At 37.7% G+C, this 22,114-nt stretch overlaps 1 protein-coding gene across 3 annotated transcripts in view; it reads left to right on the forward strand.

Annotated features, from left to right (window-relative positions):
- Positions 1-22,114, forward strand: part of Piezo (piezo type mechanosensitive ion channel component) — a 1,325,935-nt gene that overhangs the window by 1,072,742 nt on the left and 231,079 nt on the right. For all 3 annotated transcript variants that reach the window (XM_090398322.1, XM_090398324.1, XM_090398323.1), the window contains one exon: positions 7,305-7,347. In XM_090398322.1, coding sequence (XP_090254448.1) covers positions 7,305-7,347 — 43 coding nt within the window. The remainder of the gene's footprint in view (positions 1-7,304; positions 7,348-22,114) is intronic.

The raw sequence follows: 22,114 nt of genomic DNA on the forward strand, positions 1-22,114 counted from the left end.
GGGCTTGTTTCAAGGATTCAAGCTGTTGCACCAAATGCAAAGTCGACACACTGCTGCATACACAGGGAGGCTTTGGCTACACATATGATGTATACAGACCTAAGAAAAGTTCTTGATGAAGCTGTAAAAATCATAAATTATATTAAAGGCCGTCCCTCTAAATGCCAGACTTTTCTCTCAACTTTGCAAAGAAATGGGAAGCAACTATACACAACTTCTTTTCCATACCGATGTTCGTTGGCTTTCTTGTGGAAAAGTTCTTACTCGTTTATTTGAACTTCGGAATGAACTACAAGTTTTTCTTGATGAAAAGTTTGAATTGAAAAAGTATTTACATAATTGGAAATGGCTCGGTCAATTAGCATACCTGGAAGATATATTTACTGTATTAAATAGTCTTAATTTATCTTTACAAGGCAAGGAAATTTCTATATTTCATGTCCAAGATAAAGTGAACGCATGTTGGCAAAAATGAAGTTATGGTAAAAGCAGGTTGGTAATGGAGAATTTGATGCATTTCCATCGCTTCATGAATTGCTCGCAAGTTCAAATGAACAAATTGATGATGATGTGAAAATTACTATCATGCAGCATTTAAAAAGCTTACAAATGAATCTAGAAAAGTATTTCCCTGAATTGGACATTAATATTGAGTGGATACGATACCCTTTCAATAAAAACAAATTTATGCCAAAGGGTCTATTGTCGATAGAAGAACAACAACTTTTAGAACTAGCTTCTGATGGTTTCCTAAAAAATAAATACAGTGAGAATACGTTATCATCATTTTGGCTACAAATACAGAATGAATTTCCTGAATTAACAGATAAAGGTTCAATTTTCTATTTCCGAGTTCATATCTGTGCGAAGTTGGATTTTCGGCCCTTGTAGATATTAAGACAAAGAAGAGGAATCGCATTATAGATGTCAAACTGCATCTGAGATTGAAATTAACAACTATAGAGCCAAATTTTGCTGAAATTTTATCTCACCATAAGCAATTTCACTCCTCTCATTAATGATAAATTATTTCAAGTAAATAAAACTTTGTAGTATCTTTATAAAGTTTGTTCTATTAAAAATAAATCATATTTTTTGTTTACATGAACCTATAAATTCAAATAAAATAGATATTTAATTTTTTAATATTTTAAATTAATTTATTCGTTTTAATTAATTTATTCGCTTTAATTAATTAATTAGGGGTACTTGGTAATAATGAAAATTTAAGAATTGGTCCTCTGATATCTGAAGTTTGAGAAACACTGTCTTAAAGAATCTTTCTAGCTTATTCAAATCCTCTTGCAGGGCTACCACCTCTGCACTATTACTAATAATACTTCCCAGCTTTGCATCATCTGCAAACAAATGAATATCCCCTTGCAATCCACTGGCAATGTCATTGATATAAAGGTTAAACAATATAGGTCCTAGTACTGAGCACTGTGGAACTCCACTTGTAACCCTCTGCCTCCTTGAAACTGCTCCACCATACACAACTCCCTGATACCTATCAGACAGCCAATCCTGAATCCAGTTGACCAATCTGACATCCAGACCCATGTGCTGCAACTTAAATATCAGCTTATCATGTGGCACTCTGTCAGATGCCTTCGCTAAGTCTAAGAAAATTGCAGTATATGCCTTTCCCTCATCTAATGTTCTTGTAACTTTATTATAAAAGGCTAGCATTGCTAAAACAAGAGCGCCCTTTCACAAATCCATGTTGACTCTCACAGATAACATTATCCTCATCTGCTCAATGCTATATACGGTCCCTCTCTACTTTCTCCAAGATCTTAACAACTACTGATGACACACAGTCTGGCCTTTAATTAGACACTTCCAGTCTGTTACCACCCTTATGCAATGGCACACTATCTTAAATTCCTTCCATTCCATGGGCACCTTTGTCGAAGCCAGACTTTCATTGAAAAGCCAGGTTAAAGGCACTGTCAGTTCCCTAGCACATTCTCTCAAAACTTGTGGGATTGTTAAACACACAAGGGTAAATAATGTTTCCATTGGTATACATGGCTAAAACAATACAAGCATCAGTGACCTCTCTCTTTTGCAAATCTTCATACCACAACTTGGTCAACCCATTTCCTATGCCTGTCATTGTCTTCTACTCTATTGTTTTATATCTGTTGTTTTTATCCATGAAACTTGTACCTATCTAACTACTTATGTCACAACTAAAAGATTTCTTTCACCCATTATTTTAACTTTATGAGATGTTAACACAAGTATTTTTCTTGTCTTCATGGTTAGTCTTTAGTAGTTAGAGACTGACATAACAAAAATGAACATAATTGAATTAGATTCAAAAAGAATGCAAGTGACTGTAGAGTGAAAGGAATGCCAGATTTAAGAACAAGTTTATTAGGATAAGGAATGAAATTATATAGTTGCACCATAAGATTAGACATTTAGTGGATATGAATGAAAGGTTACAAAAGAATAGATGAAAGATAATAGAGAAAATGAGGCCACTAATGAATATTAGTGATGTACAAAGATTCCATTGTCAAAGGTATGGTGAATTGGAGGATGCACAGAGTCTGTTTTCCAGGAGGAAGGGGGGGGGATAAAAAAGATTATTTTAGGAAACGATAGAATTGTGCAAAAGTGATGGACTGCATTTAAATGAATTAGCCATAAGTCAACTGAAGAGATGGTGTGAGATGGAAGAATAATGAGTGAAGCAAACAAGAGATCAGAGAAAGTAAAAGGTAATGTGAAAGATCGGGAAAATGAAAGTGGTGAGACTAAAGAGCTTCTGAATGGAGAGAACAGGAATACAAGGTGGACAAGGAAATTGGAGTGTGGGTGGATCAGTGTGGACTATTTTACTTATGTGCCATAAGGAGAATAGATGTTGGAAGAAGTAGTGAATGCATGTCTGGAGATGGTCACCAGAGGAATGGGATATAAGGGAAGGAATATTTGCATCTGAGGAGATTTGTAAGTGGTAATAAAGGTGAACATTCATAGGCAGGTGCAGAAAAATCACAGCTGAGAGATGGCATGGGTAGGACTGGTTATGACCTAAATATGAATTACAGTGTTTATTTACAAATGCCAAAAGCACATCAGAAATAAGGGAGATGAAATTGTTTTCCTGATTGAGTATATCTTCTCAAAAATTGTTAGAATAAATGAAACATGGTTGGATGAGAATTATATTCTGATGGGAATAAAAATGGAGCTATAGCATGGGATGAGAAGTAAAGCAAGAAAAGGAGATGTGATGCCTGAGTATTAATGACTACTTATCAGCAGCAGTGTGAGAGTATATTTCAAACATCAAAAATCTGAATAAGGTAGTTGTAAAATTGATACATGAAGAGACTAAGCATCTGGATAAAGAATGCACTATGGAGATCAGCACATAACTTTAATACTGCTAATAATTAGTTACATGAAGAGTACAAAGAGCAGGCCAGGAATGTGACTTGGTTAATAAGGACAGCAAAAGTGCAGTGTGAGCAGAAATTAGCATATCAGGCCATGAAAAGTCCTAGAGATTTCTTTCAACATGTAACAAGTAGAATAAAGAATGATTATGGTAAAATGACATTCATGGATGAAAATGGTAGGTTGGTAATCAAAGCAGGAAGTATATGTGGAATGAAGTAAACCTAATGTCAATAAGGCATTAAGATGTGAAACCTTAACAGTGTATGTCTTGAGGAAATGTTCCATGGAATTAAAGACTTGAAATACCTGTTTAACTAGTCTTGAAACAGGGCAAGTCTGAAAGGAATGGAAAAAGGGTAAATTCCACTTTCAAAAGGTATGAATGTCGATAAGCTGAGTCTGCAAAATGTAGGCCAATCTGTTATTGTGGTAAGTGTTAGAAGATATAGAATTCAATTAATAATAAGCCTGTTTTATATGATAATCAGCATGGGTTTTTTTTAAAGGAAGATCATGTTTTACCAATTTACTAATATACTACAACAAAGTGATAAATGTATTCAGTAGTATACAGGGACAAGGAGATGTATATACAATGGTATACTTAGACTTTGCAAACACCTTTAATAGATTACCACATGACAATTGGTAACTAAATTGGAACAAAGATTCAGTACTAGATTCAGTGATGGATAAGTAATTGATGTCAATAGATATCAGCACATTATGTATAGGGTGCTGTATCCTGAAAGCAGAAAGTAATTAATTGTGATCATGTGATCTGGGATTTAAGAATCATTGTTTTTCACTTGCATATTACTATTACTTTGCATCATCTGCAACTTTTGCAAATGAGATTAAATGATTCAAGAGACCTTCATCAGGTCACCATACAGAGCTGAACATCCAGTTTTCAATTGGATGACAATATCTTAGAGTCTAAAGAAAATTCATTAATTCAGTGTTGGACCTCTGAAATGTAAGAAATGAAGACAGGTTTGAAAGGAGAGAGGATATTATTAAGACATATAAGTTGGTGAGAGGTTGTTACCAGACTAATAATAGAAGAGATTTTTCATAGAGTAGAGGAAAACTGGAATAGTACAAGAGGCAGTCAGTGGAAGGTGTGAGTGAGGAAATGAGGAGTAGGTTCTTTGTACAAGAATAGGTGAGCCAAATATATTGCTTGAGTGTGGTGAGTGCAAAAACATTGAATGAGTTTAAGACATGATTTTGGTGAACTTTGTTTGTGACAGTGGGGGGGGGGGGGGTTGCAATGAGTCTTTAAATGACTCCATGGAGATCTACTGTTGGTAATAATAATAATAACAGATAATAATAATAGTAATTGCCTGTTTGATGTTGACCACCAGTCCTTTCTGTCTAAATATTTCACAGTCACTTGTATCAATATTTTCTATCAATATTGTTACAAGGTACTATCAGGATCACACCCCACCCCTCTTTCTCTCTCTCTCTCATTGCGAACAGTTTTTCTTGTGATTCTCAGAAATACTCACCTTACCCCCCTTTTCTGATTCCATCTTTCTATTGTTTACATTTTGGATAATGTACTGAGTTGCGTCAGTATTATTATCTGGTCAACTCATTAACACCAATCATTTATAGACTAACATTTAATTAATGCTATAAAATCCTTTGTACCTCATGCTCAGGGCTTTGTGTACAATCATAACAGCTTAACTCATAGTTCATATTTCTTCCCAGTTTTTCTTGTCCTCTCATCCTGAAGGAATCCCATCATTGTTGCTCCTTTAAGGTCATTCTTGTGGCCTCACCTCCCACATCACTATCATTCACTTTTCTCTTGTTTTGCTGCTTGTACCTAATCTCCTCCTTTCAGCAATATGTTTTGTAGTGCTGCTCACAACCCAGATGTAGTCCTTCTCTAACATCTCCTGCATATCAAATTTATATTCTACACTGATTCAAGCCAGTGTTTCCTACATAACTTTTCTCTCATGCCATCCATGATCATCATTCTTCTTTTTCTTCTTCTTAGCTCTCCTTTATCTTATCTTAGCAGTGCATCTTCATTTCTACATCTGTAGCAGACCAAAATTGTGAAATTTGACCTACTGTTGGAGAGACTTAGGTTTGAATCCTGTCTAGAATGTGAGTTAGTTGGTTTTGTATTCCAAAACTGTAAAGTCACTAGTAATGTGCTACAGGGGTTTGTACTGGGGCTATTGTTATTCAGTTTGTATATTAATGATATTGAGATGGATTCAACTGGTGATGTGCAACTGTTTGCAAATGCTGCAACATTGAGGAGAACAATGCAGAGTCAAGCAGATGTTATGGCTTTACAGGAGGACATGACTAGATTGTATGAATCGGCAGGTAAGTGGAACTGCCATCTAGTTCAGTGTTGCAGAGTGTAAGGTTTTGAATCTTGGTAAGCAACACTGAACTGATTGTTTCACTTGCCTGCCCATTCATACAATCTATTCACGTCCTCCTGTAAGGCAACAACATCTGCTTGACTCTGCATTGTTCTTCCCAATTTTGCATCATCTGCAAACAGTTGCATATCACCAGTTGAATCCATCCCAAATCATTAATATATAAATATGCAAAGTATACACTTCAAAGGGAAACTTTGAAGGCAGTAGAGGAGATGAGAGATTTAGGAGTGGTGGTTGTAATGGACAAGGACCTGAATTCAGGTGACACATTGCAGAAGTTGTGAAGCCATCACATCAGATAATGGCAATGGTGCAAATGTTTGCATGCAGAAATAAAGAGGATATGATTCCATTCTAGAAGGCCTTGATCAGGCCTCATATGGATTATTGTGCACAATTTGGTTGCTGCTTTTCATAGTGACAGGGATATGTTAGAAAGGGTCCAAAGAAGAGTCATAAAGGTGGTCAGTGGTCTTTGTAATGTAGTGTATGAAGACAGATTGAAAGAATATAATTTGGAAAGGCATGAATAGGAGGAGGAGTTGGGGGGGGGTATGATTTAGGACATAAATTAGTCAGCAATTGTTACCAGTTTAACATGGAAGAAATTTTTCATAGAATAGGAGAAAGGGTAGAATAAGAGACCATCCCCTGAAACTGTGTGAGCAAAGGAGTGAGGAGAATGTTCTTTGCATGGGAAGTGGTGGGTGAGTGGAATGTACTGCCAGAGTCTATTGTGAATGCAGACACTTTGAATCAGCTTAAGGCACAGTTGAATGAGCTTTTTGTGTCATAGCATGTACCTCTACCTCCCACAATGAATCTCTGACTCAATGGAGGTCAGACATTTATAATTATTATTATAAATGTTTACAATAATAATTATTATCATTATCATCACACAAAGCAAGCACACTGATCAGTGAATATATACATTAGCAGGTATAACATGCTAACCTCATAATCTTAGTTACTTCATCACTGATTTTGATCTACTCAGCCCAACTTTACCTCTGATACTGTGTCTCCAGCAGCACTCTGAAATTATCACATCATTTATTCTATGAACACAATTAGCCAAGTATATACTTACCTGAGCTTGCTTATAAATCCACATGTATAGAGAAATCTTTATCAGATTATTAAAAAAAAAAAAAAAAAAAAAAAAAAAAAAAAAAAAACGTATGTTAAAGGGATAAAGATTGTTGATTATATAAACCTTACCTCATGCACAATACTAATAATGTAATATTAGTTTCCAGCTTTTCAGGGGGTAGGTTTTCACATAAAGGATACCTCACATTTCTATATTCACATGTAAACAAAAAGTTTTCTAGTTTCTACACATCTACTTTATGGAAATTATGCCTATTCATTCACAGAAGCAACTTTTACTTTCTTTTTAACTTTCACTTAGCTTGTTTTGGTAAATTTGGTTTAAAATTATTTCAGACTGTTTGGAAGATCCCAAGGCTGGAGCAGTTATAGGTGGGATGTAAGTACATATGATTTTTCTTTAAATACATATAATTATAGAGATAAAGAGCTTGTATAGATTTCAATATTCAGCATGAAACTCTTAGATAGATTTTCTATCTTTGAGTTTCTTATTCGGCTAAGAAATAATGGTGGATTTAATATCCACTTAATTTGAATAAACATATAATTATATATTTTACATTATAATTATCATCAGTAGTTAAGATCATGGAGAAATTAGTGAGGGACCGTGTACAGCATTGGGCAGATGGGGGTAATGTTATCTGTGAGAGTCAACATGGATTTGTTAAGGAGCGCTCTTGTTTTAGTAATATGCTAGCCTTTTATAATAAAGTTACAAGAGCAGTAGATGAGGAAAAAGTATATACTGCCGTTTTCTTGGACTCAGCGAAGGCATTTGACAAGGTGCCACATGATAAACTGATATTTAAGTTGCAGCATATAGGTTTGGATGTCAGATTAGTCAAATTTATCAGAGAGTTATGTATGGTGGGGCAGTTTCAAGGAGGCAGAGGTTAACAAGTGGGGTTCCCCAGGACTCAATACTGGAACCTATATTGTTTAACTTTTATATCAATGACATTGTCAGTGGATTGCAGGGGGATATTCAGTTGTTTGTGGATGATGTAAAGCTGGGAATGGTTATTAGCAGTGGTGTGTTGGGACCGGCTCGTGCGAGCCGGTTGTTAAAATTTTTGAAATTTAGCGAGCCAGTTAATGTTTTTAAGTCGGATGAGCATTATTAAAATTATTTATGAAAGGATAAATGATGAATGGTGGTATATACTTTTTCTCGTAAATATTTTGAAATTGTATAATAAACACTTACATATATTATTATTATCAAAAATAAATGCATAAAGGAGAATTCACAAAACACAAACTCAATTTATGTACGGGAATTTGGAAACGATTTTATTTACTAAACAATGTATGTATTCATTGAAACACAAACACATTATCAAAACTCCCAAACTGGGTATTTGAATAAATAATAATGCCTTATTTTTCGGTGAATTTCCAAGAACTTGCAACATTAAGTTCTTGGAAATGCAACATTGTTGCACTATCGATAAATACAAAAATTCGTCGCAACAGCTACAGTCTCTGGTCGTTTGATCGACTACGAGTGGTAACATTAGTGTTACATTTTTTTTGTTCAGGATTTCATTTGATAATAGGTAAGTTGTAGGTAATATAGCAAAATTTTCTTTAATATATGTTTTTGATGTTTTCTTTTTATATGTTTTCTTTTTTTTTTTAATAATTAAAATAATTTTAATCAGGGTTAGAGTTTTGCTGTCGAAAAATCGGAATGCCGTTAGTTGAAAAAATGAAATAGAATGACACTTCTTAAATATTAAAAGGACAGAATTTGAAGAAGCAGAAACAAGGACATCTGAAGATAGAATAGAATTTTGTGAAGAATCAAATTTTTCATAAAGCGAGCTGGTTGTTAAAAATTTACCAACACACCACCACCACCGCTGGTTATTAGTAATAGTGAAGATGAGGCAGCCCTGCAAGAGAATTTGAATATGCTAGACAGATGGGCAAATGACGGGTGGTAGCGGTTTAATGCAGCAAAATGTAAGGTCTTGAGGTTTGGGACACATTGATGGAATGCTACATATTCTATTGTAGGAGCTATTATTACTATTACTATTATTACGGGCAACTCCAGGGAGTCATTAGACTCATCGAGGGAGGCCCCAAATCATATTCATCACAACTATCTGACATTCATACAGTATCTATCATACCTCGCCTTAAACTCATTCACTGTCACAGCATCCACTACAGACTCAGGGAGCGCATTCCACTCATTCACTACTCTAAAAGTAAAGAACCCAGCTCTAACACCTTTACTAACCACACTTTTGCCCAGTTTCCATGGATGTCCCCTAGTCCTCCCACAACCAGCCCTGTTCTCAAAAATATCTTCTGAATTAATTTTATAGAAACCCTTCAGTAATTTGAATGTCTCAATCATATCTCCCCTCCTCCGCCTATCAACCAATTTTTGCAACCCACAAATCCTCAACCTGTTCTCATACGGTTCATTCCACAGACCTGCTATCATCTTGGTCACTCGCCTCTGGATCCTCTCCACCTCCTCTCCATCAAGAAGAAACCTAGGTGACCAAATCTGAGCACAGTAGTCTAGATGGGGTCTTATCAAGGCTCGATAGAGAGGAACAATAACCTGCTTGTCAACGTATTCTTCAGCAACCAAGTGATTTGATGAGCTGTTTTGGTTACTTTTGCAATGTGTCCCCTAAATTTCAATTCCTTATCCACCAACACTCCTAAATCTCGTGCCTCATCAATTTCCTGGAGCAGGGTTCCACCAATGCAGTAAACTGCCGCCAATCTTTTCACCCCAAAATGCATAACCTTACATTTTGCCACATTAAACTGACATCCATTCTCCTTAGCCCAGACCTCCAATCTATCCAAATCATCCTGCAAAATTTTGACGTCATCTGCATTCACTATTGCCCTACCCAACTTCGTATCATCCGCAAACAAATGAACTGTTCCTCTCAGATCATTTCCTATATCATTTATGAACAAATTAAACAGCAGTGGTCCAAGAACAGATCCTTGTGGCACACCACTAGTCACAGGCCGTCTTGTGGACTCTACTCCTGAGTAAACCACTCTCTGATATCTCTCCGTCAACCACCCTCCTATCCATCTCACCAACCCTATGTCCATTCCCACATGCTGCAATTTACTGATTAGAATTCCATGTGGAATCCTGTCAAAGGCCTTGGCAAGGTCCAGTAGAATCACCGTAAACCCATTACCCTTATCCAGTTCAGCCGTCACTGTGTTATAATACGTGAGCAAGTTACTGAGGCATGACCTACCCTTCACAAAACCATGCTGTCCCCGATACAGTATCCCATTTTCTTCTATCCAATCTTGTATTTTCCTCTTGACTATTTTCTCTAAGACCTTGACAATGATTCCTGATATGCTAATCGGTCGGTAATTTACAACAGCAGTCTTGGAACCACCTTTATGCAGGGGAACTATTTTCCCCTCTTTCCACCCGCTCGGGACTAACCTAGACCCGAGACTCAAATTAAACAAAATGGTCAAGGGTACTGACAATTCTTTAGCTGCTTCTCATACAACACGAGCTGGTATACCATTTAATCCCACAGATGTATTGACATTGAGGTTATGCAATAGACTACTCACCTCCACTTCATTAACCACAATTCCCGTATAATCTACTGGTTTATTCGTTTCTGCAATGTCACCACCTGGATGATATACTTTTGCAAAGTGCTCACTCAGTAACTCAACTATCTCAACTGATTCAGTTACCTCCCTACCATCGGCATTCTTTAAAATCAATCTGCCATGTACATTTTTCCTTTTACTTGCTACATATCTAAAAAACTGTTTAGGATTCTCTATAGCCTGCTTGGCCAATGTTCTTTCGTAATCCTTTTTTGCTTTTCTTACCACACTCGTCACCCTTCTGGCCTGCGCTTTATACCGTTCGTGTGCCTGCCGGTCACCCTTCTCCTTAAATTCCCTCCATAGTTGTTTCTTTTTTTGCAACTCAAGCTTAATGGTGTTATTCATCCATTTAACCCCTACTTGATTTATTATTCGGACTCTAGGTATACAGTCAGCCATTGCTTCATGCAAGCACTTCTTAACTACTTCCCATGCACTATCAACTTCTAGTCCTTGCAGTTGTACATGCCATGGCACTGAACCAATCAAACTCCTAAGCTTGTCATACTTTCCCGCCCGATAATTCCACATGTACCCTGTCTTAATTGAAAATTCTACACCTTTAGCCACCTCCCAAGTTAAGACCCTATGATCACTCTCACCGATTGGTGGCAATGTGGTCATATTTGTTACAGCCAAATCCTCAGATGTAATTACTAGGTCAAGCACTCTCTGACCCCTAGTATTTTCCATTACATGCTGTCGCAGATAGTTATCCCTTAATAACCGCATAAAATCCAGTTCCTTCCTCCCGTGTGTCCTCTCCTCACTCCAATCAATGCGACCACAGTTGAAATCTCCCATAATAATCACCCTCCTTCCACCCATTTCTTCTATTTGCTTGTGCATACTGTCACCACCATCTTTTCCATCACCTGGTCTATAGCAGCACCCAATTGTATATTTAGTTCTGCTAGCCACAATCTCACACCAAATGGCCTCAAATGTGCTCTTTTCTCTATCCTGCAATTCAACTTCTATTCTCCTTGGCTGGAGCTCATCAGCTATCATCAACAATACTCCTTCCCCCATTTTATTCTCTCTGTCATTCCTGAACACACTATACCCATCACATTCAATCCCACTAGTTATATCATCTACAGTCAGCCATGTTTCACTAATACCTATAACCTGTGGTCTGGAAGTGCCAACCATGGCCCAAAACTCTTCCTTCTTGTTCCTAATACTCCTAGTATTAGTGTACATGAATTTAAGACCCCCATTAGCCCCAACCCTACCTTGATGCCTTATATTAACTATCCCACTCTGATTTGTTGTCCTTATTTGCTCTGGCATATTATATTCATTCTTACATTCAACTGCCTCCATAAGGACTGTATCTCTACCCCCCCCCCTAACAAATCTAGTTTCCCTGAATTTGCACATCCACTACATTCAGCAACACTTTCTCAAGTCTTCTTACACCGTAACCATTCAAATGCAAGCCATCCATCTTATATAGATCCTTTTGCCCATCAAACACACTCCACACATCCACAAATTCCACACCACTCGTCATACATAACCCACGCATAAGTCATTTGCAATTATAGCCCTCCTTTTAAACATTTCACTGTCATACCGTGGCAAAAGACTAATCATTCTAACTCTCTCACCCTTTCCTTTTGCTCTCTAATAGACGCAGTTACGTCCTTTATGGTCGCACCAGGTTGGTACGATTTTGTCAAATCCTCTACTAACACACCTCGTACTAACGAGTCTCCGTACAGCACTCTATCCTTCATTTTGTTCATGTTCACATTCATACGTCTATTTTTCCTGTAATACCTTTTATTATTGGTTGGTTCATTCAGTCTACTTTTGTTCATGCACTCTAGCTGCTGTTTTGCTCTTTCTATCGCACTATTCAACAACGCGAATGCATCTATCTCATCTTTTTTGTTCTCTGAGAAACCATTTATACTATCATTCACACTTTCTACATTCACACTCTCACAATTTTCATGTACAACCTTGCCGTTTCTTGTCACATCCCTATTTCCTTCATTTTGAAGGTTGACAAAAATATCACACTCACGATCCGAAATACACTTCAATTCCGCATTCTCCCTACATTTTCTACACACATTCAATCCTTTATCATCATCTAACCACACCCCGACCGCACTCCGCAAAGCGTACATTTCACAGCTAGTACACTGACTCATTTCTTTTATGCTACCGTTCTTTGATAACGATGGCGAACCTTCATTACTGGCCGCCATTTTCCTACGCACAGGTGCCATATTTATCTGTAACGTGTTTTGTCAAATTAAACGTTATAACACACCAAAAATAGACGCACTAAAATACGCAAGGCAAACAAAACAAAACTACACAATATTAAGTAATTTGTATCGATAACTGAAAATGATACTTATCTTATCTGGAGCTTGCACGAACACTACTCATTACGAATTCATCTAGCGGCGACTTCCGACATAGATTATGTTATAAAACACTTTAGTACACTAACCACGTTAATAAAGCTCTAATAATATACCAAAATTAAACACTTAAGTCCATTAAATTGAATCCAAAACACCAATAAATCAACAAAAAACACAAATCTCTCAGGAGCTCTCCGATAGCACGACCGTTCACCAGCTAGCCTCGACACCACTATACTGGAGGAAGTAGGGGAGATAAGAGATCTGGGGTTGATGATTGATAGAAACCTGAAAATCAGGTGACATATTGCAAAGATGGTGAAGGTAACACAGAGGATTGCTGCAATAATGAGAAGAACACTGACTGGCAGAGATAAAAGAGTTATCATTCCGTTGTATAAGATCCTGATCAGACCACACTTTGACTATTATTCTCAGATTTTGTCCACAGGATTTGAAGGGGATAAATTAACTGTGGAAAGGGTACAAAAGCAGATAACAAAGATGGTTTCAGGACTGTACAACGTTAATTATGAAGATCGGCTGAGAGAATGTGGACTGCAGAGTTTGGTCGATCGATAGAAGAAGGAGAGGTGATATGATTGAGAATTTTTGGAGAGTGAGATTAAACTGTTGAGAGGTAGTTACAGGATTGACACTGGGGAGTTCTTTTGCTTGGTTGAACAGCAGGAAGGAGTAATGACAAGAGGCCATCCCTGCAAGTTACGGAAGGAAACTGTGAGCAAGAGGGTGAGGAGTGGTTTCTTTGCATGGGGGATAGTTGAACCATGGGATGCATTGCCTGATAGAGTGGTGAGAGCGAGAACGGTCAATGAGTTTAAGGAGTGGTATGATAGACTTCGTGTTCCTAGAAGGGACCTCCTGCAATGAGTCTTGATAGACTTTGTGTTTCCTAGGAAGGATCTCCTGCAATGAATCTTTCGACTCCATGGAGGCCTGAATAATAATAATATAATTATAATAATAATAATTTAAAAGACTGCATTTTGATTGTGTTGGAGAAGTTGAAACTCTCATATCATATGAGAAATCTGATGCTTGTTAAAATGTTATTATTAATTAAATATTACTTTTGTTTTAACCCTTTCATTTTTATCCCCCCCCTTGCCTGTAATATCATCAGTAGGTATCCCAATATTATAATAGTCACACACAGTATTGTATGACTAGATTCCACTCAACAACTTTCTTCCTACTTGATCAATTTCCATATTTCATGGTTAAGAATCTTAAAAGGAAGCTTTGTCATGTTTTGCATATTGCACAGATTCCTTCTTATATTTAATAAGCATTCAAGCAACAATTAGATTCACTGCTGAAAGAGAAATTAATTAATAATGGTTAATCCTTCCTTCCTGGATGTATTAATTAAGAGAATCCCCTTCAAATAGATATCTTTTTTTTTTTTTCTGTTTACAGAAAGTACCTGTAATAACATTATGGTATTTAGTGTTGATTCTAACCCAGAGCTCAGAACAACTTATATATACACTTCTGGTTTGGTGTTTCATCTCATTTCTGTTTTTCTTGTTCCATATACATTTATTTAGCTGTCTTTCTACTTTGTCAGTTAAACTTTTCTTCCATCTAAAACATTATAAATTATATTAGATAATTAGGGCTATTAAAAATAAATAAATAAATAAAAACTGGACTACTCCATTCAGTGACGTGGCACTTAGAAAGTTCTCCAGGACACTCTAAGTGAAATCATCAGAGGTCTGATTCTTGATTAAAATTTTTGATTTTAATAAATGGGAATTATGTTACCTTTTCCTTTAAATGGAAGAAAAAAAAATGTTTATTCTTTTTCATTTAGATTTTTCCTATTCATTATGGCAGTCATTTCTATTCAGTAGATCCATTAAATGTAAACCATTTTTCAGAGCATTTTAAAAATAAGTGTAGCTTATTTCCAGTTGTCCAATTTCTCATTTTTTTTAAATGCTCAAGGACTTCTTATTTGCATTTTAGTCAATATAATTTTTTTTTAGAAACCATCTCCTGCTTTAGGTGTTCAAAGTGTTCCTTTTTCTGATTTTGTACTAGTTCTTTTGGGCTCTTGGTTGAATCTGAAGTGGCAGAGAAAAAATAAGTTTCCATATAAATATTGAAAGTTTATTTTTCACTAGGTTAGACTATAATAAATTTAGTTTCATCCTTTATCCCAGTGAGAGCAAACAAAGTTTGTGCCTGGAAATATCTTCAGGACTGAATATAGTGTTGTACTATCTTACCTGGGTAAGTAGTACAACACCAGGCAACTCGTAGCAAAGGTGGAGCAAGATACCAACACTCCTATCCCAGTATCTCCCATAATGCAAAACACATCTCCTTGTGGATATGTATACTGTTATGCATTAAGGGATTGGCCACTACCCAGACTAGTTTCGACCTTTATTGAGGTCTCTTCAGTGGGAGCCAGTCCCAGAGTTGGAGATACCAGGTCATCTTTACCTATAGGAGTTGCCAAAAGGTTTGCCACCTTTTTTTATTAAATTACTCTGGATTTAGAGAAAGATGTCCACCTTTGCTATGAGTTGCCTGGTGTTGTACTACTTACCCAGGTAAGATAGTACAACACTATATTCAGTCCTGAAGATATTTTCAGGCGCAAACTTTGTTTGCTCTCACTGGGATAAAGGATTAAACTAAATTTATTATATTATATTCCATATAAATAATTAGAAGAATTGTTCTAAATTTGCAAGGAGTTTTGTCTAGTAAGATCATAATTGGCTGTGGATAATTTGCATTTTGAGCTTTTTGTTGCTGAAAGTTTTTTTTTAGTATATCTTGTCACTTGTTTGCCATTTTTTTCATTTTAGATAATCCTTTCCTCACTTCTTTGCCAATACATTATTGCTCAGCCCACATTCAGAGACTACATTTTACAACATGTACTACAGGATTTTCTGACATGTTTGCATCCTTGCAGTCAGAAGTGTGGCAGGTAAAAGACGTGAGTGCATGACTGCATAAAATGTAGGAAATGGGAAGAGCCCGGTGACATTAAATATCAGTATTGATTTAAGTGGCTGTGTTAGCAGTGTGTCAAAAATGAATAAATGATGGCAGAGAGAGACAAGTTGTATGATCAAGGATGGGGAAGGCAAGCATCATGTGGAAATGGATATTGCATCTGGGGGGGGAGTAGATTTAGAGAATGGTAACAATTGGGTGGGTGGATGTTGAGCAAGATTAGGGTGCTTAGAGACAGAGAGAGGTGAACTTATGAAAAATGAGTTCATAAATGTGAAGTGTACAAAAAGTAGGTGTGAGATCATAAATAGGAGAGTCGGGGGGGGGGGGGGGATAAGAGAAACTTAAGATAGTGCAGGAGCTAGAAATGAAGACTTACATGAAGCCAAGTAAGTGAGAGTACAAAGAGAGCTAATGGCAGAGGAGAGAATGAGTAAGGGATGCAAGTGTGCAAGAAATAAGCAGAGCAGTGAAAGATGTGAAATATGGATTTTCAGTAATTCATGGGGTGCAAAATAGAAGTCTAGAGGAATGCTTGCCTGGAGGAACAGTAGAGAGTATGACTATGTCACTTAAATGTGGTGAAATTGTGTATGAAACGATTGTGATGGTGGGTAATAGAAATGACCTGAGAGGTGGTGTGAATTAGGTAACAAGTGATTTAAGGTTTATACTTGAGGTTGTACAGCAGAAGAATGTAAGAGGAAAGATAGTAAAATTGTTACCCAGGTACCATAATGCAGAGTTGAGGAGAAGAGCGTCAGTAATGAATGTCATGATAATGAGAATGTGTCAAAAGAAAAGCTTGCATTATATGGATGCTGGAAGTGTATTTGGGGATAGAAGAGAGTAGTATGCAAGAGATGGACTGTATTTGATTGAGGAAGGATGCAGGTAAAAGATGGGGAAGTGCGTGACTGCATAAGATGTAAGAAATAAGAAGAGATCAGTGACAGATGTCAGTATCAATTTAAGTTGCTGTGTTAGTGGTGTGTCAGAAATGAGTAAATGCTGGCAAAGAATATTGTTCTTGGGGAAAGTGAGAATATTGCAGGGAATCTAGAGTTGTCAGGTTGGATGGAAACAGATGCAACTTCTTGTAGGAATCATCACTGGGGAATGGGAAAATGTATGGTGTAATATAGTGCCAAATGAAGTCTGGAGGGAATAATAATAGGTATAGAAGTATTGACAATGCATTCATGTTTCTTTATATACATACCAGGAGTATCAGTAATAAAGGAGATGAATTAATGGCATTAATAACCTCAGCCAGTCCAAAGATTATTGGGATCAGTGAAACATGGTTGATGGAAGATAATATGCTGACAGGAATAGAAATACGAGGGTGTGCTGAAAAGTTGTGATAATCACCATGAAGGAATTGAGGTAGAACCATGTAACTTACACATTACTCTACATATCCCCATGAAGTGCTATACACTTGTTACAATGCTGCTGCATCATTTGCAATCCTTTGCAAGAAAAGTCTTGCTCTTGTTGCACAAACCTCAGTTGCTTATATGACTTCATCATCTGTAGTAAATTTTGTTCCTTCCAAGGAACAAAATTTACTACAGATGATGTAGTAAATTTTGCATACAGATGATGTAGAAAATTTACTATTTTCTATTCCTAAATTTTTATTTAATTTAGGAATAGAAAATAGTCAGATGGGGCCAGGTCCTGAATAGGGTGGATGAGGCAGACACTGAAAGCTCAAGTTATGTATTTGTCTGTTGGGTTTCGTGAGCAGGTACATTATCCTGCAAAAGTAACATGCCTAAACTCAGTTTACCCCAGCATGTTTTCTTCAGTACCTCCTTTAATTCCTTCAGAGCTGTTGAATAAATTGCTGCTGTAACAGTTTCGCTTCTTTTTTTTTTTTTTTTTGTGGCACTTGGTAAGGATTACACCATTCATATTCCAAAAGACAATGGCAAGAACCTTCCCTTCTGACTTTTGGATTCATAACTTCTTTGGCTGTGGAGAACCTTTGTGTCTCCACTCCATTGACTGTTGTTTGGTCACTGGGTCATAGTGATGAAGCCATGTTTCATCAACAATCACAATATGAGCCAAAAAATTTGCACCTGATTTCTCAAAATTACTTCAAATCCCTTGAGATGACAGCACATGTTCTCTCTTTTGGTCAGCATTCAAACATTTGGGGACCCACTTCACTGAGAACTTCAGATGTTGGTGGATAACGATCCCATCTCATTCCCCGGATATCCCCCACAGTCTTTGCAATGTTTTTGGTTGGTATTCATCTATCATCAAGGATCATATCATGCACTGCACAATGTTTTCAGGTGTGATCATAGTGGAAGGTTTCCTGAACTGGAGGCATCTGTTGTCTCAGGATGCCAAGTTTTAAACTTGGCCATCCATCTGGCAACTGTTGGGTATTCTTGGGCACAGTCCCCTAATGTCTTGCACAAAGTTTAGTGAATCTCAGTTGCAGACTTTTCTTGCAGCATGAAGAACTTGATGATGGCCTGCACCTCTGCATCTTCAAATTTCTTCAAAACCTCTGATATTATTATTATTACCCCAAGACCTCATGGAGTCAAAGACTCATCTGGGAGGTCCTTTTATCACACACACACATCTTATCATAGCGTGTCTTAAACACACTCAAACTCCTTGCAGACACCACACTCAGGCAAGGCATTCCAATCATTCACAACTCTGCATGAAAAAAACCTGCCTCTCACACCCTCTTTATACAGTTTCCAGGGATGACCTCTGGTTCTCCCCTGATCTCCCACTATTCTCTGTAGAACTTCTCCACCATTGATCTTATAACAACCCCTTACCAACTTGTAGGTCTCTATCATATCTCCATTTTTCCTCATATTCAACATTCCAGAGGTCAGAAATTACCTTAGTCAGCCACCTTTGGATCCTTTCCAGCATCTCTTCATTCTTCTGAAAACCCGGTGACCAAATCTGGGCACAATAGTCCATGTGTGGCCTAATCAAAGCCTAATACAACGGAACAAGAATCTCCCTACTTCTACACGTTAGTGTCCTCCGCATCATTCCCAGAAGCCTTTGTGTTGTCTTCACAATTTTGGCAATGTGGCCCCTAAGTTTTAGATCCTTATCTACTATCACCTCCAGATCTCTTATTTCCTCTACCTCCAACAATATATTCTCACCAAGCATAAATTCTGCATCCCATCTTTGTTTTCGATATTTTACAACCTTACATTTTGCAACATTGAACTCACATCCCCATTTCCATGCCCAATCACTCAATTTATTCACGTCTTCTTGCAAGGCCACAACATCTTCACTACTCTTTATGGTTCATCCCAACTTTGCATCATCTGCAAACAACTGAATATCTCTATCCAAATCTTCGCCAATATCATTAATATACAAGTTAAACAGTAATGGCCCTAAAACAGACCCCTGAGCACTCCACTAGTGACTTTCTCTTTCCTGGCTATCGTGCCCCCATACACAATTTGTTGATACATATCAGATAGCCAGTCTCCAATCTAATGCACTAATCTAATATCCAACCCCATCTGCTCTAGTTTGACTGTCAACTTATCATCAGGTACTCTATCAAAAGCCTTTGTGAAATCTAAGTATATTACTGTGTATCCTTCTCCTCTGTCCAAGGAGGCGGTAACTTTATGGTAATAAGTAAGTAGATTACTAAAACATGACCTCCCTTTAGCAAATCCATGCTGTCCATCAAAGATAATACCATTGTTGTCAACCCAACTCTAGATCCTGGTTCTCATAAGCTTCTCCAACACCTTAACCACAACACCTGACACACAGTTTGATGCTTGAGTTCGATCACCTCCTTTATGAAGTGGCACAATCTTGCCCTCCTTCTGCTCCTTAGGAATTTGACCAAGTGCAAGGCTCGTATTAAAAAAAATATGTCAAGGCAGGTGTCAACTCCTGGCACACATGGTGATATATCATCAAGTCCCACAGCCTTATTTACATCTAGTTTACTCAACTCCCCAAACACCTCTTGCTCACTTACAGTCAGTCTCTCCTCCCCATCATCAACTGCTCTCAATATCTCCATGAAGTCACATTCACAAGATTGAAAGATCTTTATGAACTGCTCATTAAGTATCTCCACCACACATTCTGCAACAGCTGTCTCTATACCATTTTCTCCAATCAATGTCATCCTTCCATAATCATTCTTTCTTTTGCTGGCTGCATATCGAAAGAACTCCCTAGGATTCTTTTTGGCTTCATTAGCTAACTGCTGTTCATACCTCTCTTTAGCTACTCTGATCAACCAAGTCACCCTCCTCCTCTTCATGAAATTGGTTATTTCCACTTCTCTTATGCTGCCTCCACAATGCCCTTTTTCTCTGTATCACATGCTTACTCTCTTTATTCATCCATCTCACACCTACCTTATTTAACCTTCTCACCCTTGGAATACATTTAGACATTGCATCTACTAGATAGTTTTTGAAAATCTCCCAAGCTGCATTGATCTCTTTTCCAGCTAACTCCTAATTCCATGCTACACCCGCAAGCTGTCTCCTGAGCTCTTCATAATCACCCCCCTTGTAGTTCCACATATACCCTTTTTTCACAGGGGTCCTTGCACTGGTGGCAACCACCCAGGTAATCACCTCATGGTCACTTTCACCAATTGGTGGATGATTTGACACCTCATTTATAATTACATCCTCTGATGAGATGACCAAATCCAAGACCCTTAATCCTCGTGTGCCCTCTGTTACATACTGTCTGAAGTAGTTATCCCTCAAAAACTCAAGGAATTCATTTTCTTTACTTCCAGTTGCTATCTCATCATTCCAGTCTATATTGCCATACTTAAAATCACCCATAATGAGATTACCCTTTTCTTATTTACTTGGCTAATTTGATTGTACATTTCATTATCACCACCATCCACATTACCTGGTCTATAACAACATCCCACCAAGTATTTGATTCCATTCACCTCTATCTCACACCATACTGCCTCAAAACCACTGGCACTATTTCCCTCTTGCATCTCTACTTTGTATTTACATAACTCTTTCTCTATAATCAATAGCACCCCCCTCCCTTTTTACCCCCTTTGTCCTCACGAAATACATCATACCCTTCCATCTCTATTCCTGTCGGTATGTTATCCTCTTCCAACCATGTCTCACTTATTCCGACAATCTTTGGGTGAACAGACGCAATTAGTGCAACCATTTCATCTGCCTTGTTTTTTATACTTCTAGCTTTGGTATACAAACACAACAGCTCATTTCTGGATCTACAGCTAGTTTCACTGATACCACTCACTCGATGTGATCTCTCCATGCTAGACTGGGGCCATTTCCCTTTCTGCTTCTTCATTTTAGAACCCTTTTCAATTCCGACTGTTTCCTCTTGATCCCTGGTCATCCCATTCCTTTCCTGCCTGCACATGCTCTCACCTCCTCTTGGAGCATCCGACTTTTTCACGCTGTGTACCCCTGTCCACCCTGAGCTTCCTTGTTTCCCTGTTCCACACCCATTCTCTCATTCTCTATACTCATACCACTCACTTCCCCATTCATATCCACTTCTTCAATCTCTCCAGTCTTACTCTCCTGCTCTTCCACATCACTCCCCTCTCGATCTGATTCATTCTCTCTGTTCACTTCTCTACCTTCCAGCAGCAGTCTCTGCAAGCGACTCACACTATAACCACTCAAATGCAGTCCATCGCTCCCATACAGCTTACTTCATCCCTCAAACTCATTCCACACATTAACAAACTGTACTTCCATCTCCTCACACATTACAGCCAACATATCATTCATAATCCTTGCTCTCTGCCTCATTTCACCACAGTCATACCTAGGCAACACACTGACTACCCTTCCTATCACACTATTCTCTTTTATCCTTCCAAGCAGCCTCCTGATATACATTCTGACATGCCCTTTGTCCTCTCTCAAATCATTTGTACCAATTAATACTATTAACTCTTTTGCTCGTTCCCGCCTCATATCCAATGCCTCAATCACTCTACTTATTTTACCACCTGGAAAACATGCCTTGTGCATTCTATCCTCTAGCACACCTTTAATAATGGAGTCGCCATACAACGTAACTCGCTTATCT

Source organism: Typopeltis vanoorti, chromosome 9, assembly GCF_054136105.1.
Source record: "Typopeltis vanoorti isolate ZY-2024b chromosome 9, IOZ_Tvanoo_1.0, whole genome shotgun sequence".
Classification (NCBI taxonomy): domain Eukaryota; kingdom Metazoa; phylum Arthropoda; class Arachnida; order Uropygi; family Thelyphonidae; genus Typopeltis; species Typopeltis vanoorti.